Below are 18,055 nucleotides of genomic sequence, written 5' to 3'. Positions count from 1 at the left end.
GCCCCCTCTGCCTCTCTATGTATCTCTTTCTTATGACATGCTTCTTGAAGCCTTGTCTTTGTCCAAATATTTGATTGCTTAATCTAATATTTCCTTAAGTTGCATTTGGTGTAAAACTTTTCTATTTTTGGCAATCCACTTCCCTTGCAAGGGTTTAAAAAATCTTTGCATTTATAACTGCAATATTTGCAGCAAAATTCCCAGTTCCTTATTTTTAAGGTAGCACTTTTTAATGTGAACCTGAAAGGACAGATATGACCTTGGTTTAATGTTTTATTGAAAAGGCAGTGCTTTTAACTACATGGCCCTCTCTCCATATATTATAAACTCTCTGTGAATGTACACAGTTCAGGTATAGGGTTGTTCATGCATCTACTGCTACCCACGATTTTGTACCCAATCTGGGCGCTCAAAATGAAGAGCAGATGATTGGGTATGAATTGCAGGACCATGATGAAACAATACGATAGAGTTAATATCTTGTAGAGGGATGCAAACTGGCAGGGAGGAGGAAATCCAAAAAAAAGGTCCCACTAATTGCAATGAAAAGACTGGGTGTGTACTCCCGGAAGTTGGCTGGAGATCCACTTACTCTTTAATTAGACTTTTGAACTGACTTTGTGTTCAATGCTTTGAAATGTTTTATTCTCTCACTGTTATTGCAGAGATATTTGGATTCAGACTGCGCCTCACTCAGTGTTTCCGACTCTGGGTACCGGAAATGCTGGAGGCATTGAAGTGTTGAAAGTAGACAATATAAGAGCCACAAGGTTCAGTCTTGGCACTGAGATCTTAATTGAGGGAAAGTTAGCCCTGTCAGTTTTGACAGGTGGCGTCACCATGGATGTCAATGAGGGTGGGGCTTAACGTTGCAAAAGATTGCCGTGTATTTTCGTAAGTTTTGAAAACTGGACGTCTGAGGCAAGGTTTATAATTTTAAGAGTTTATTAGAGTGGATATGAACAGACTGTGTTTCTCTGGAGGGAATTGAAAACAACAGAAACACAATCTTAGTCTTAAAACTAAAGCCAAGTGAGTGAAATCAGGAAACCAATTTTTAGAAAGGGTAGTGAGAATCTAGTGTTCTCTTGCTCTAAACTCCTCCCCGTATGTACGCTAACAACAAAAACAAAACTGAACTCTGGGGAGTTAATTGCAGTTTGCAAGATTCAGGGTTTTTTTTTTGCTGTGCAAGGGCATCAAGGGATATGGAGACCAGGCGAGAAAATGTAGCTGTGATATAGATCAGCCATTGAATATGTAGATCAGTCTGAGAGGTGTCAATAAAATTACAGTATGGCAGGAGTAGGACAAATGGACACAATCTTAAACTATTAAGTTTTTAACATCCATCATATTATCTTCAGTGAGTGACACACACAGCATGTATGTGATGGTGAGAAATGATTGCAGATTGCAATGGTGAGAATGTATGATCTAGCAAGATCCTAATTTTAAAAAGACCATATTAAGACCTTCCCAGAATTCTCTACAATGTGTTTCATTGAATGAATGTATTCAAGAGGTGGCTAGATATAGCACTTGGGGCGAATGGGATCAAAGGTTATGGGGAGAAAATGGGATTAGACTGTTGAGTTGGATGATCAGCCATGATCATGATGAATGGTGGAGTGGGCTTGAAGGACCGAATGGCGGCCACCTGATCCCATCTTCTACGTTTCTATGTTAGGATATCCTCAGCTATGACACATATATTCTATGGATCACAACATTTGTTGTGTCAGAGTGCCAAAGATATGCTGGGTTGGAGAGAGGGGATAGAGAAACAGTTAAATTGTTTTCAATGGTACAAAAATGGAAACTATTTTTCACTTTTACTAATCTAAAGTTAGATTATAACCAAGGCCGCAGATTAGTAATTTTTCATAGAAGGTGATGGAGTCATGAAATACAATCCCCCAGAACACTAGGGAACGTCCTGAATCTTGAATTAAAAATGAGTAAACTTAGTTTAAAAGCTACCTTTTGTCAGCACTGTGTTTCTTTACTGCTTCTTGCCTTCAGAGTTGTTCTTGTTTTAATGTTGAGTTGGGAAGCATGGCTAGAGATTTGAGGAAGGGAAATGGGATAGTGTAGAAAGGAAGGGAAGGCTGTATTTGGAAGGGTTTAAAAAATAGTTTGAATTCTGCTGCTTTGATCACACTTTTGTCTAACATAGCACCCAAGTGCTTAGAAACAGCCTTGTTAAGGGGTGTTATGTTGCTCTGTACCAGACCTGACTGTTGATAGACTCTAGCTATTCTGAAGTGAAGAACACAAGATTCTAGTTGTAAACCCTACCAGAATGTTTGCTTTTACTATCAAAGTGATAACTGCCCACAGATAGCAAGGCAGATGAATTTGTCTGGAATGGTAAACACAAGTTTTTATCACAAAACTTCCATAGTTAGGAATTTTAAAAAAACATTCCAAAACACAATTCCTGGAATATTTTTCTGCTGGTCAAAGGGAGGAGTTGACCAGTTGACAATCTTGCAGTCTGACCTTGGACAGGTAACTCTGTGGGTTATCGGGTGCCTGGAGGTTACATTTGAGAGAGACTGAGATGGAGGAGAATGTGTTTTATTTCTGCACAAAAGTGTACCTGTCCAGGAGAGTCTCGTTTCCCAATGAGTGGGACCACTTCTTTTTTGCGAAAATGAACAATTTGAAAAATTCAGTAATTAGAAAAATGTTTGCATTCACTATGATTTTGAATGTGCATAATTATGTAAGTGGCTTTTTATTTTAAGTAAAAGTTTTCCAGTTGTTGAGTATTTTGGACATTTGTTTCTCAGCAGTGTTGTACTGCACTGAGCTGCTTGCAGATGCTGATAAGTGATAATAATGCTGATTCATAGGGTAGAATGCAATTTTACTTGCGGGTCTAATCCTTTTCTCTAATGATACATGTTTTTCAAGGAATAGTCAATATGTATCCTTAGACAGGCTGTATGGTCCTCATTGATCACAGTCAGCAGTCAACTCTCTTAATACTGTACAGCTTCTGTATTCTCCATTATTTTAATGGAATTACTTTCAAGACAACCCGCTTGTGGCTGTTGATCTAGATTGGGAGGGAGCCTATGCTTTTTCAGAAAGCTTTATCATCCTTTTACAAGCTGCTTTGGATGGAAATAGATTTGAGATGTTGTTGCTCTTGCTCTTTACCTATGTTTTTTTTAAGAAAGGAAACTTGCATCCTCCTCTCCCTGTAACCTTATGCCCATGACACTTAGCAGATCTGTGTTTCTCTATTTTCTTGAAGGAATGCAGCCTTTTGGTAAACAGCGTTGTTAGTATATCTTGTATTAGTATGCCTCGAGATAAGTTTGTCTGTAAGCAAATGGACCTATTTTTGTTGTTGCATAAAATGCTGCATTCACTGGCCACAAAGCTCTGCAAATCCATATAGTGCCTTCATAGCCTGTAATTTGAATCTGTAATTGTAGTCCAGAGTATCTCCTTGTTCATATGGATTATGAAAAATAGCACATGCCACTATTTATATTTCCCTCCCATCCCAAGAATAAGAACATGAGTAATATTGGACCTCGACGACTCTTTGTTGACACATTTCTGCTATATTTTTCTTCCATCTGTGACAATGAAAGCAAATAAACTTAGCAGTAGCACTCTGGTCTGTGAATTAAAAACACGAGTTAAATGTTTTGAGTGCATCACCCCCTTTCATTCTCCACTCCCCTGTTGTGCCTTTCCAAAATGTGAGGATATTTTGAAGTGCCTTTGCAGTGTAGGGCAAGTTGGCAACCAGTCTGCACTCAGCTAGTCTCACAAAATAACAGTGATAAATCACAGTACGGTCTTTCTGTAAGAATGTTGATTAAAGAGTTGGTCAGAACACTGAGGGGAACTCTACTGTTCTTCTTCAACATTGCCTCAGGATCTTCAATGTCTGCCTGAGGTATAGAGCCTTGGTTTTCAGTCTCATCTAAAGAGTTTCTGTTTTTGCATGCTTGTTGCACTCTGTCTCTTCCTCCACAGGAATGTGGTGCAAGTCCTGTGACCTTGGTTAAACATTAACCAAATGCCCAAGTTCAAGAACTGCAGGTGTGTATGGGAGAACAATTTGAGTTTAACCAGCTAAGTGCCATCGAGATCACTAGTACAGAATATTTATCCCATTGGGGCTTCATTTATCAAACTTACTTGGCACAAAGTGGGCAGAACTCTGGTGCCCAGTGACACAAGGACATTCTTCCACCACTCTAAGCTTCATTGCTGAAATAGGCTGATTCATTGGCACCTCTGCTTTGAGTGCCACTTGTTACTGAGCTATTGGCACTCACTCCTCTGAGGACAAAGTGAGGTGCTGGAGATCAGAGTCGAGAGTGTGGTGCTGGAAAAGCACAGCAGGTCAGGCAGCATCTGAGGAGCAGGAGAATTGACGTTTTGGGCGAAATCCTGATGAAGGGCTCATCCACGAAACGTCTACTCTCCTGCTCCTTGGGTGCTGCCTGAGCTGCTGTGCTTTTCCAGCACTACACTCTCGACTCATTCTTCTGAGTTGAAAGCAGATTTTGAGATTGACACTGGAGAAGTGCTGCTCTTCCAGATAATTTAAGAAACTGAGGCCATGTCTATCCATTCAAGAGGGAAGAGTAGATAGAGGCACTCTTCTGGCGAAATCTGTCCCTCAATCAACTGTGCACAAACAAATCAACTGGTCACTGTCACAATGCTGAGCAGGTTCTTCCAAACAACAGAAGATTGGCTTCCTACATTTTGACTGATAATGAGAGGCAATGATCTAGTGATAATACTGCTAGGTTATTCAGAGACACAGGTAAAGTTCTAGGGACACTAGAACGGGTTTGAATCCTGCCACAGCAGGTGGTGGAATTTGTATTCAACAAAAATCTGGAATTAACAGTCTCATGATGACCATCAAACAGTTGCTTATTGTCAGGAGAAAAACTCATCTGATTCACTAATGTCCTTTAGGGAAGGAAACTGCCATCCTTACCTGGTCTGGCCTACATGTGACTCCAGACCCACCGCAACCCCACCTCTGAGTAATTAGGGATGGGCAACAAATGCTGACCGAGCTAATAATGCCCAGATCTCCCATGAATTAATATTAGAAAAAGCACATCAAATGTTCTTAATTAACAAATCCAGTGGCCATTTTTCCTTTTTTGTAAAGGGATGGTTGCTTGTATCAATATGGTTAATACTTTTAAGATAGATGCATTTCTAAATGCTCCAAATAGGTTTGAAAGCAATGGTCCGTTAATTAACAGACACAATGTGCTTCCTTTCTTAATTGCGACATTTTTTATTTCAAAATGAGCTGTCTCTCGTGACACTTCATTTCCTCACAAACTGTAAACCTTTCTCATGCTAATTCTGCCTAGTCAAAATGGTGTACACTAGCTGCTGTCGTGTAGATAAGCAGACCCACAGACGGAAAGGAAAGGAGGAGCCTTCTGTATATTTTTATGTTTATAAGCTGAGTTAATTAACAGCAACAAGTGTGTCGCATTTGTCGGTCACAAATTCTTGTTTTGTTTTTTTTTTAAACTCCAGTCATACACTATATTGTTGCAAAATGCAGTGTAACTATAAGTCACAAAGTTGGTTTGGTGAAAATGATCTTTCAGGCCTATTTTTGAATTGACCCTCCGAGAATGGCAACTATTCTTTCTTTCTATTGCAACTGTCAGTATCCTGGGTGCATTGCTTTTCAGTTGTATTGGGGGGAAAAATATTGTCATCAACTACTTTGCTGAGCTCCAGATCTTGATAGTCCTGGAAGAGAATGTTTTCTTTCTTTTTTCAGTGAATTAGCTTGTACACTTTATTTCCACTAATTTCTCCTATTGATCAGATTGTGTGTAACTGCTCCAAAAGCTAATTTGACAAGGTGTGTCTTCAAATATTGGACTAAATGAAACTCATGACCAACTTTTTCTTTTAAAATTTTAGTTACTCAGTCTTTAACTAAGATTAGGCCTGTGGATTTTTTCTTTAGGTCGTTAGATACAATTTACTGCATTTAGAAATCACACATCCATTCAGTTTGGCAGGAACACCACTCCTGACCTCACTACCTCTCTCTGTCTCTGTCTATTACTGCTTTATAGACAATAGTTTATTTGAATAAATTTACTTTTAATTAGCTTGTGTTTTTGTAAACTATCCTAGGCTAACATGTTGCAGTATACTTAACATCTCTCGAATGCTTGAGGTGTGCACTAAGCATTGACTGCATTCAAATTCTTCCCCTAAAATTAAGCAATCAGTAGCTTTTGTTTTACACTCCCAAAATAAGCATCTTTTCAAAGTGATATACAAGCTTTCAAATACTCCTGCCAGTCAGACCAGGGTGTAAATATGGTATTTGCAGACCAATGTACATAATACTTAGTAGAGTTGAGATAACAGCATCATGTATGGTCGCCTTAGAAAGAGATAACTAGAGTGAGTGTATGAGAAGTGTTAACTGGTTAGAGCCCTTGTTGCTATATGTTTGTCCACTATCTGGCTTATCAGAATAACAAGTAATAATGTAGCAAAACAGAGCCTTGCCTCAGTTATGTCACAGAATCCCTAGTGTGGAAGCAGGCCATTTGGCCCATCAATTCTGCACCAACCCTCCAGAGAACATCCCACCTCTACCTTTACCGTATCCCCATAAACCTGCATTTCCCAGGTTAATCCACCTAGTCTATACATATCCCTGGACAATGGGCAATTTAGCATGGCCAATTCATGGAAACCCATGTAGATATGAGGAGAACATGAAAAGTCCACAGAGACAGTCACCCAAGACTGGAATTGAACCTGGATCCCTGACACTGTGAGGCAGCAGTGCCAACCCTTTTGCCATCTTTGGTTCAACTTTGGTGTGGGGAAGTGAAAGTAAGGGAGTAATACTCTTGAGTGATCCCTTCCCGAGAGCAACGGTTTGCAACTGCAGTGTGCCTCGACCAGGTGGAATGTGTGCCATGAACCTTTTGGGAAGCAGTGCTGAATGTTGAGGCTACGTCTGTGTTTCCAATCTCCTCCACAGCCTCAGTGGCCATTAGTGACAGCAGCATCTGCTGACACCAGGCACCCCTATCAACTTCACAAACCCCAAGAGCCACTCTTGTGTAGACATTTGATACTCCACATGCAGTATGAAACAATTGGGTGTACTGTTGGAACTGTTTGTCTCATTGCAGTATGCCTCGACACTGAAAAGGTTGGGAGCCACTGCCCAAGAGTGAGAGATCCAGGAGGATAGAGTACTCTATTGTCATGTTCTGAACTTGAGACCTGGAGTAACCCTTCATGATGTTTACAAACCAATGGCTTGGAGGATAGCAGGCAGACCCTGTGGTAAAGCCAGTCCGCCCTGCCACCTTGTGGACTGCGCTTCATGTGGTGATGGTCTCCACTGACCAAATTTTAATTTTTTAAAAAAATTCATCGCAATAAGCCAAGGAGTTGAGTGAGTTTTCACAATCCTAGCATTCAGGGGTGAGATGTTGAATTGGGAGTAGAGTGCCAAGGAATGGTTGGGCAGTGTTTCAAATAGAAAACCACAGTTTTCGAGAATATGTCGTCGTCCTTTTTCTGTGTTCAAAACGTACGTTGTTTTGTGGTTTCTGGAGACCGATGGGATCAGATGGAATTTGGGCAGGGCCAACTGGCTGTTCATCAGCTAAACGTTCACTCCAAGAGCCAAGTTTCAGTGTTGTTTTGCTGAGTTTGTAATGATCACCTGCTGAATTAGCAGCAAATTGCTATTCCAGATTAATGTTTAAAAGTTGCACAGGTAGATGAGACAGCCTCCTGTTTGCTGAGCTGTGCTTGCTCATGTATGCAGTTAAATCTCAGTTTTGTCAACTCACCAGAGCTATGGATCTGTCTTGCTCTTTGGAATTGCTGTGCCATTGGCATTGCCCCTCGTTCGGATGGTAATGATTTCTAATATGAACTCTTGGTGACCATTCGAGTTCAAAAAAAACAAACTTGTCTTGCGTGCTGTTGAGCCTGCGTTGGTGTGCCTCTGCTTATTATGTGCTTTGTACACTTGTCTCTGTCTCTGTTGATCTAAGACGATGAGGACACGAACGGTACAACATAGATGTTTTCTAGTCAGCCGTTGCAGAGATGTAGTATACGCCACCTCTAGAGCAGGTAGGGCTTGAACCTGGGCCTCCTGGATTACACTGTCACTGTGCCACAAGAGGCCCAGAAATGGTACTACATGAATTTTTATTTAGACTATTTTTTAAATCAACCTGTTCAAAGATGTTATTACACACCTGGAGCGTAGGTGGGACTTACCCTGGACCAGGAGGCCCAGGTTCAGGGACACATTGGAGATGGTCATTGCCTGGCATTTGTGTGCCACAAATGTGACTTGTGACTTGCCACTTGCCAGACCGAGTCTGGATATTGTCCAGATCTTGCTGCGTTGGAACATGGACTGCTTCAGCATCTGAGGAGTTGCAAATGGTGCTGAGAGATTTGGCGATTTCTGGGATGTTTTAGTCCACTAGTTCTCTCCTCTGCATTATTACATCCATTTGTCTACCTATACTGTGTGAAAATTGAAACTTAACGCTGCCGACTCTCAACATTTTAAAGAGCTTCATTCATTTCTGTTGGAATTATGTGTTCAGGTCTGTGGCCATTTCTGAACTTGGTTGAGTAAAATCTGAGTGGTAGTTAAGTGTTGTATTTTTGAATTTTCTTGTCTTTCCCTACACCCCCATCCTAATAATTACAATCAAAGCAAAAATATGGTGTCTGAATCCTGGCTTCTTCTCCTGCTATTGACCTTATGCTTTGATTTACTGCCCTGTTCCACCTCAGTGCCTTTCCATCAGGCACAGTCTTAACTTATTGTGTATGAGAGCAGCTTATGATATGCCGTAGTTTTAACCAATGTGACAAATGGATGACGTTCTCAACACTAATGTAACTTGTTCCTATTTCCTACAATTTTCCTTTTTCAAACTCTCTTGTTGATTTTTGTTTATCCCTCCCCTCCTCTTCTCTCATTTCCTTCCTTCCTCCCTTCCTTCCTCCTTTCCTTCCTTCCTTCCTTCCCTCCCTCTCTCCCTCCTTTTCTGTGCTCCAGTTGCCAAGCAAGCTCTGGCACATGGTCATGGAGCAGAGATCGTTAACTGTGTGAAACTCCTTGGGTCCCATCTTGGCCCTGTCCTCTATCTGCACACATGAGTTACTCCTATTCCTTTCAGTTGACTGCCAATAATCTGTTCCTGTGGGAATGCAGCCTATTTCTCTTACCAGTGTTGCTGTGTACACTGAAAACAAGACTGGTAGTAAATGTTCTCCCCTCCATCCCCCACACTCTTTTCATTGGGACCAATTGTTGCACCATTAAAGCACTTACACAATTGGTCGAACCTTTGCACCCCCTTACTTCTGTATTGTTTGTGTCTATTCATCATCCTCGGAGTATTTTAATGTGAGCACTTAAGGTGACACCATGACATAAGAATCAGTGGCAAATCTAATGAAACACTTCAGGACAGGGGCGTGCCTTGTGTGTATTGAAATGTGAAAATAATTCCTTGCATTGTTACAGTGGGGAGGGCTGGGGAAGGGTAGTGGGGCCTGTATCCTCTTCTGAAAAGGAGGTTTAAAACCATTGTTTTGCAGTGCTTCTATGAGGGGCTCTAAGCTTAAGCTAGTTTATTAAATTGTGCCCCCACCCTTCTTTGTGTTTTACAGACTGTAGAAGAGGCTGCAGGGCAAGGTGTCACCATCACTGGCAACAGGACCTTCAACAACTGGAACTGGTCTAATGCGGTTATTTTTGCTGCAACAGTTATCACCACAATCGGTAAGGCACATCACTGACCACTCATCTGAATATCTGGATGTGACCCCACTTTGTCTTGTTTTAAAATTTCTCTCCTCTGCTTTCTTCTCATGTGGTGACAGGTTATGGAAACATTGCACCCAAGACGTCACAGGGCCGCCTATTCTGCATCTTCTACGGGTTGTTTGGCACACCACTCTGCCTCTCCTGGATCAGTGCATTGGGGAAGTTTTTTGGAGGACGAGCTAAAAAGCTGGGTGAAGCCTTGACCAAGAAAGGCATAAGTCCAGTAAGAATATTTCTCTCTCTCTCTCTCTGCGTTTTACTTTTAATTGGTGTGTACAGTGTATGCCTGAAGCGTACTCTGAAAATAAAGAGAGCTTTATTGCAAGATGCTGTATTGAGCTCCTTCTATTTTCACAAATACTGCCAGGTTTTCTCCCTCTTCATCATTACCCTTTGATCTTCAGTGGTCTGTTTGTGTGAACTGAATGTGACTGGGAGGGAATCCTTGCATTGCCATAGTGCCTTCTGTGGTCTGGAAGATTTCTTAACTGCTTCGCAGCCAGTGAATTAATTACAGAGTATGGTCTTTTCTAATATGGACAACACCACTGCCAATGTTCTACCTAGCAAGATCCTAGTATTGCTAGTTGATGAATAAGGTTGGTCAGGATACGAGAATAAGCTTTTCTGCCATTCTCCAGGTGGTACCTTCCTTTTTATCTCCACCTGAGACTGCAGGTAGTCCTTGCTTTCTGATGAGATCAGAAATCCAGCACAGCCAGTGTAGTGCCCCTCGGAACTATGCCTGAGACTGACTACATGCTGTCCTTATGTTTCTGAAGAAGAGCCCACAACCCCCGACTCGAGGTAAACGTGCTGTAAACTGAGCCATCATTGAAAAGGCTTGTGTGTTCAGCATGGTTAAACAGCCCTTAAATGAGGATTAAGTAATGATTAAACAAAGCACAGGTTAAATAAGGTTTTAATTTTAAGATGCTGTGTCTGTAGAGCTGCTATATTTCCAGTTATTTGGATTTTGTGTTAAGTTAATAACATAATATTGGCTTTTTTTGGCATGAACCTATTAGTTGAAATTGGAAATTAGAAGGAAGAGATGTGTTTGTTGGGAATGTAGCCATGTTGATGCAATTCTGAAGGTAACAGCTGCTGCTGTTTGAGTAATCTGTGGTATCTGTCTCTCTCCGTCTTTGCCCTAATGCTGTGTTTTATCCTTTTCCTCTAATAGCGGAAGGCCCAGATTACCTGCACAGCAATTTTCATTGTATGGGGTGTCCTGGTGCATCTAGTATTGCCACCCTTTGTCTTTATGGTGACTGAAGGCTGGTCATACATTGAAGGCTTGTACTACTCTTTCATCACAATATCCACCATTGGGTTTGGAGATTTCGTGGCAGGTAAGAATGGTGTTCTGAATTGGTGGGCATGAGGTCTGCTTTTGCATCATGTAAATTTGAATGTTTGAAATGATGATGATATTTGAATACAAAGACATTTTGATCAGAGATGTCTATTCTATGTTGCACTTTGCAAGGGAGCTCCTCTGTCACCACAACCCCTATGGTACACATGCTTAAAGCATCAATCTGTTCAATTGTTAACCGTGAACTTTAGCAACAGCATAGCACCAGAGTGGAAATCACTTCAAAGATTCCCTGCTGCAAACACATTGATATTCCAGCTAAGAATCCTGCAAATGAGAAAAAGCTATAAAGGATAAACCATTCACTACCAGCAGTAACATTACACTGCAGTCCCATCCTGCCACACTTGACTCTTCCGAATTACGTTTTGTTTTTGCTAAAATAGAGAAGAATGATTGATTGGAATGAACAACTGCTATTGAAAATATCTATTTAATTGGCCACAAGCCGAACATAGACCTGTTTTGGGACTGAAGGAAAAGGGAAGTTGGTATTCTGTCCCTACCCTGTCTCAACATCCCTCAAGAAAGGGATGTATGCTGGATGTACAACCTATGCATCTCCTTACTGCCACACAACCTAGCATGTGGATTTAGAACATATAACATAGAAAAATACAGCACAGAACAGGCCCTTTTGCCCAAGATGTTGTGCTGATGTTTAATCCTAATATAAAATATAGTAACTTAACCTACGCACCCCTCAATTCACTGCTCTCCATGTGCATGTCCAGCAGTCACTTAAGTGTCCCCAAGGACTCTGCTTCCACCACCACAGCTGGCAATGCATTCCATACATGCACAATTCTCTGCATAAAGAACCTACCTCTGGCATCTCCTTTATACCTTCCTCCTAATATCTTCAAATTATGACTCCTCGTACCAGTCAATCCTGCCCTGGGGAAAAGTCTCTGGCTATTGACTCTATCTATTCCGCTCATTATCTTGTACACCTTGATCAGGTCTCCCCTCTTCCTCCTTCTCTCCAGAGAGAAAAGTCCGAGCTTATTCAACCTTTCTTCAGAAGGCAAGCCCTCCAGTCCAGGCAGCACCCTGGTGAACCTTCTTTGCACCCTCTCCAAAGCCTCTGTATCTTTCCAATAGTAAGGCGACCAGAACCTGACACTGTATTCCAAGTGTGGTCTCAACAGGTCTTATCCTCATTAGCTACACAATGGGAAGGGGAGGAGAACTGGGAATTTTCTCTATGCTCAGAAAGAGTCCCAAAGTAAAGAGGCAAGGAAGATGGGCAAGAAGGTCCTTCAACACAATTCCTGAAATTAAGCATGTTAAACATCCTGTCTCATTGACAAGATTGGTTGGGCATGGGAAGCTCTATTCTGTCACTGGTTTGAAGATGATAGGCAATAGGAGACCTGGGGTGGCTACAAGCACGGGAAAGGTCAACACAAGAGGCAAATAATCTGTCCACAGTTTCAACTGACACTGACTGTGGGCCCCGGCCCTGCTTTTGGTCCCAGGCAAATTTGGTGGTAAGATGTCCTCAATACCAAAGGTGTGGCTTTTTAAGAATCAACCACTTCAGTTGCCGTAATGAGTATCCCACTGTAATGCCTCCCCTCCCAATGCAGTCTTCCATTGATGAGCACTAAGTAGTCCTGCCTGAATGACTACCTCGGCACTGAGGTGGGGTCACTGAGTGAAAATGTCAGAGTGGCTGCTGAGAGGAAATCCACTCTACTCATCTCGTTTCAACTTGCATTTTGTCTTATCATGGCCAATTAGGAGCCTAGTGAAACAATCTACGCCCGTGGTCTTCCTGAAACACCTTCAGTTGTGTGAAATAGTGGCGTAACTTTTTGAAAATCTCTCTCAGCTTCCTCATTCCCTCCTTCACTGTTTACTGATTCTGAGATATCTTGTTGCAGAGAAGGGGGGGCAGGGGGAGAAATTACCAGGGTGTTCCTATCTGCCTCTTTGTCCTCTACTATTCAAAGCTGTTCAACCTCTTTTATTTACCAAGAAGTGTGTGATCCTTCAGACTTGGATACCTGAAAGATGGAAGGACAAAATAATTTGACACTATTCATAAATAAATGAAATAAACTATTTTCGTCGTCTAGAATTGCATAAATAAGCTACTGGTTGTCTAATTTGCAACATTTAATTTTGTTTCGGTTCAGTAGGTGCCAGATGATCCTTAATCATATTCTTGTTCCATAGGTGTAGACCCAAAGGCCAATTACCACATCCTTTACAGATACTTTGTTGAGCTTTGGATCTACCTGGGTCTGGCATGGATTTCCCTTTTTTTCAACTGGAAAGTTAGCATGTTTGTCCAGGCACACAAAGCCATTAAGAAACGCCGGAAGCGAATGAGGGAATCTGTGGTAACCGTGTCAAGCACCCAGCCTCTGAACTCCAAAATATCAGACTCCAAAATTTCAGAGTCCACTGAGGTAAACATTTTTCGCTTCCTTTCTAAAAAGCAAGAAAGCTACAATGATCTCATCAAGCAGATCGGCTCAAAGACTTTGAAGAATAACAGCAGCAAGCTTTTGGGTGTTGAGGTCCCAGCCAAACCCATGACTACGGACGATGGTAATGGTAAGCTCGGAGCAGCTCAGTCGAAAAAAACAACAGGTCTGAAAAGATTCTGTTATGAGCCACCCAGCTTGCCAGCTATTGAAGACACTGAGATTACAGTACCACTAAATGAAGGCAAAGATTCAAATTCACAGCCAGATTGCACTCTGCAGGAGAACCAACTGGATAAAACCACCCGAGAAGACCGCTTGTTGTGGGACACTCGCTCCCGCCCACCATTGTTCTTTGAGAATGTCAACATCAGATTCATAGATGAACAAAACCTTCTCAGTGATGATGAGAAGGTGGAATTGTCATTGGAAGAGAACTTGGTGGACGAGGGAGAGTCTGATGTTTTGGTACAGACGCCAGACACAAACCATTCAGGTTTTCAGGTGTGTAAGCTGGGAGATCCACCTGACTATGAACAGCTGATGAATGGATATAACAAAGTGCGCAATGTTGAAGTGGTAATATAACCAAAGGCATCTGGGATCCACTTCTCCAAACGTTCTCCTATATTACAACTTTGTTCATTCAGCACTAGGACCTGAACAAAAAGGGACAGCCGTCACCCTGTTAGTTTGGAGGAGCTGCTAATGACATTTGGCTGTTAGTCAAAACACCTCCAAGGTACAAGCGCAATCCTTTTTTTATTTAAAAAAAAGGCCTTAGCTGGAAAGGAAACATCCCTCTTCTAAATGGGAGAGTCGGACAGCAGAACTTTCTGCAGAAATGTTGACTGATGAAACTGTGACCAAACCTAAGTCGTTTCCAAGTGTAAAGATAATCAAATAATTCTTGCTATATATATGTAATATATATACTGTGAGCATTTTTCTTTCAATTACCAGTTTTAACAAAAAATAGCATTTTAAGATTTTAATTTTGAGCCAAGAAATGTAGATATTGAACAACGCAGTTGTTTTTAGTTTTAAGTATTTTAAGGTGGTATTGGTACAGTTTTCCTTCTGACCTGAATTCATTGAAGTACAATTCAGAATGTCCACATTTTGCAATTTGAGAGATTCAGGTTCAATTGGGATTCAGATGGCTTGTTTCAGTGATTTGTCAGGACATTTTTATTTCCCTGTCCCTGCCCCTGCCCCTAAGTGTAAAGCCATTTCTAATGCAGATTGTGTAACAGTCTGGGAGTTTGTGTGCACTATACTGAATCCTATCCTAGTCACACTCCTCCAGCCCTATATTCTTGATTTTGATCTGCACCTTATGAGTGACACTTGTGTCTGTTTTATGTGTATTTTCACCTTTTGAATTTTTCCAATAATACTCCCAACAGAAATTAAACTTTCTTTTTCTATTCTGGGCTATCTGATGCAAATCCAGAAGAAAATGAGTGGGAAATCAGTATGCTCTGAATAAGCCAAAATGGTGTTTTCCAGAAATGTTTCCAGAGGAGGTGACAAAATTGCAGGCAGAACCTGGTGGTGATCATCAGAAGTTGCCTATCAATTCACGAGAATCAGACTCCTGTTCTTTTACTCCCTAGCCACCTCTGCACACCATCAAAATGTGTTTTGACTTGTAAATAGTGGTGCAACTGAGCCATTGGTCACTTCTGTTTCTCTACACTGTTACACGCCAACTCCTCAGTCGTGAGCAGTAAACTTCTTCAGTAGAAACTGGAATGCTTTTTTTGTTGGCACTTAATTGTTTACATTTGTTACGAAGCTGGTACTAATTTCAGTGACCAGTGGGTATAGCTGCTTGTGTTTTGGAGGAAGAGCAATGGGAGATGAATTCAGGCACAGAGCCAGCCGATGGTACATTGGTCAGGCCACAAGCATGGCAAAAAGTGCAATCACTACAGGTGCATGATCACTGACGTTCATTCGTTCCTGGAGCTGCTTCTATTTGAGAAGACTTAACAGTTACAGAATGGTGGAGCTACTGCTGGAACTCAGCTTAATCGGGCGTTTTCCTTTTTTTTTAAATGTGAATTCGGATAGCCTGAAGAAGGTGATGTGTCCCAATAATTCCAGGCTGCTGTTGTGTTTTGTGTTAGTGGGATTGCATACCAAAAATGGCCCAATGTCCTGGTGGTACCATGACTATAAGATCTGAGGCATTGGGTACCTCTCCTTAATTGAGGTGAGGATAGGAAAATTGGGTGCAAACATTTAACATACCTGATTTATTGCCACCCCTGTTTTTTTTTTTGCAAATAGCTTAAAGTTATTTTTGAGGATTGTTGCTCCAGAATCTCCTTATTAACTAACGATGATCATCAAAAGTTCTCATTTATAATAAGTTGCTATCTACCATTGTTGAGGAACTGTATGGTGAGGCATTGGTGTGTTTTTAAAGCCTCATTGTGAATTGAAGGATCGCAGAAGTTTTAAAAAGTTTTACTTTTTTCTTGTCTTCAGTCGAGTAACTAGTCAAGCAAATGGAAATTGACTAGTTACTCTATAAAACACACACCCCGCTAGACCATTTTTGATGACTCCAGTGAAAGATGTTGCATGCAATTGTCTCCAGTGTAGTAACGGTTTAATAACCATTTTCACATATCAGGATGCTCCTGCCCTTTCACCTTGTGTGTTAGGTGGGAATACCTTTGTTATGGAAATGCATTGTAGAGACACACAGACATCAATTGGCCAGCCTACCCCTGGCTAAATGTCTCGTTATTGGAGACATTGCACACCAACTCCATCCTCCCCCCTCCAATTTAAAATATGTGATCAGTGAAGTCTTTAGACGTCTCTGCTTAATAAAACCAAGACTTGATTCTGTTGAATGCTGGAAGCCCAACTGTAGGAAGTCCATTGCAGAGCAGAGACTGGGTGACCTTGCCATTAAAAACCAAAGTAATGACAGGTCATGGAGCTTAAAAACTGAATGCAGTGGCTGTCTTGTTACTAGAAATCCATTGGCAAGTATCAATCATGTGATAGTTAGCTTGGGTATGCCAGTCACTTTATTTAAAGCGGCATTTGTGAGGAAGGATACAAAAGCCCCAAAGGTTGGGGCGGTCTAATAGTGTATAAGCTGTAAAGGTGTATGATTTGTCAAGTTGAGTAGTTTAATTGTCTCCACACACCCCCCTCACCTCACTCTCACACATAGACATGAGGAAAAAAATCTGTAGCACACTTTTTTTCTGAAGGGGGTCAGTGTCGAATGATTTTACAAGACTGGCTGCATAGGAAGGTTTGAGACTTCTTACAGTTAAGGAATAGGTTATAACTATATCTATCACTCACTCCATGTATTGAAATAACTGTTAAACTCCAGAACCCTGTTTGTTGTATTTATTCCTTGAAATGTCCTGTATTAAGTGCTGTCCTTTCCTGGTTCTCTGTTAATTGTGGACCTAATTTATTTCTATATTCATTTTAAAATGTAAATAAATGTTTTGATATGTACAATGTGAAATGACTTGGGTGTTTTTAAAAATTAAAATAACTTCCATTTTCCCAAGGCTTTAAAACTGTAGTACATATTATCTGCTTCATACATCCTTTCTTTCCATGATTTAGTTCAGGGGTTGGCCCAGACATTAGTATCTTTGTATTCACTACTTCTCCGGATTTCTCTGCTTCCCTTAAGGTCATGACATACTGTGGTTAAGCTTCTCAAACCTGCTCTGCCATTCAGTGAGATCATGACTGACCTTTTTAATTTCAACAGAGTTCCTCGGCTTAATGTTTTAGGCTGAATGATCTACAGCTACGTCATCAGTGACCTTCCCCCCCCCCCCCCCCCCATCAAAACGTCAGAAGTGGGGATGTTCATTGATGATTTCACAATGTTGAGCATGATTTGAAACACCTCAGTATTTGATGTCCAAAATCATCAAGACCTGGGCCATACACAGGCTCGGGCCAATTCAAGTAACACTTGGTACAGAGGTTTGCCAGGTAATGACCATCTCAAAAAAGAAAGCATTTTACCACAGTCCCGTTGATATACTCCTCTTGCTGAATGAGTGCAGGTCCAATAGCACTCAAGCTTGACACCATTTCAGGACAAAACAGCATACTTGATTGACACCGCATTCATTCCCACTATCACTTATGCATAGAAGTTATAGTGTGTACCATCTACAAGATATACTGCCAAAGTTCACAAAATATCTTTAGACAATACCTTCTGAATCCATGGGCCCAACCAACAGAAGGGAAAGGCAGCAGACTTGGGCAGCACGGTGGCACAATGGTTAGCACTGTTGCCTCAGCGCCAGAGACCCGGGTTCAATTCCCACCTCAGGCGACTGACCGTGTGGA

At 41.4% G+C, this 18,055-nt stretch overlaps 1 protein-coding gene across 1 annotated transcript in view; it reads left to right on the top strand.

Annotated features, from left to right (window-relative positions):
* The window catches only part of LOC122548510 (potassium channel subfamily K member 5-like), a 33,713-nt gene extending 16,509 nt beyond the window's left edge, over nucleotides 1-17,204 (top strand). Inside the window, exons 2-5 of the mRNA XM_043687251.2 lie at nucleotides 9,718-9,829; nucleotides 9,931-10,097; nucleotides 11,061-11,229; nucleotides 13,440-17,204. Coding sequence (XP_043543186.1) covers nucleotides 9,718-9,829; nucleotides 9,931-10,097; nucleotides 11,061-11,229; nucleotides 13,440-14,281 — 1,290 coding nt within the window. The 3' untranslated portion in view covers nucleotides 14,282-17,204. The remainder of the gene's footprint in view (nucleotides 1-9,717; nucleotides 9,830-9,930; nucleotides 10,098-11,060; nucleotides 11,230-13,439) is intronic.
* Nucleotides 17,205-18,055: the final 851 nt, after the last annotated feature.

This window comes from Chiloscyllium plagiosum, unplaced genomic scaffold (assembly GCF_037043375.1).
Source record: "Chiloscyllium plagiosum isolate Xiang-an unplaced genomic scaffold, Cpla_swu_hap1 HiC_scaffold_3, whole genome shotgun sequence".
Taxonomy (NCBI): Eukaryota; Metazoa; Chordata; class Chondrichthyes; order Orectolobiformes; family Hemiscylliidae; genus Chiloscyllium; species Chiloscyllium plagiosum.
The sequence above is the reverse complement of the archived record's forward strand: the minus strand, read 5'-3'. Positions and strand labels throughout refer to the sequence as shown.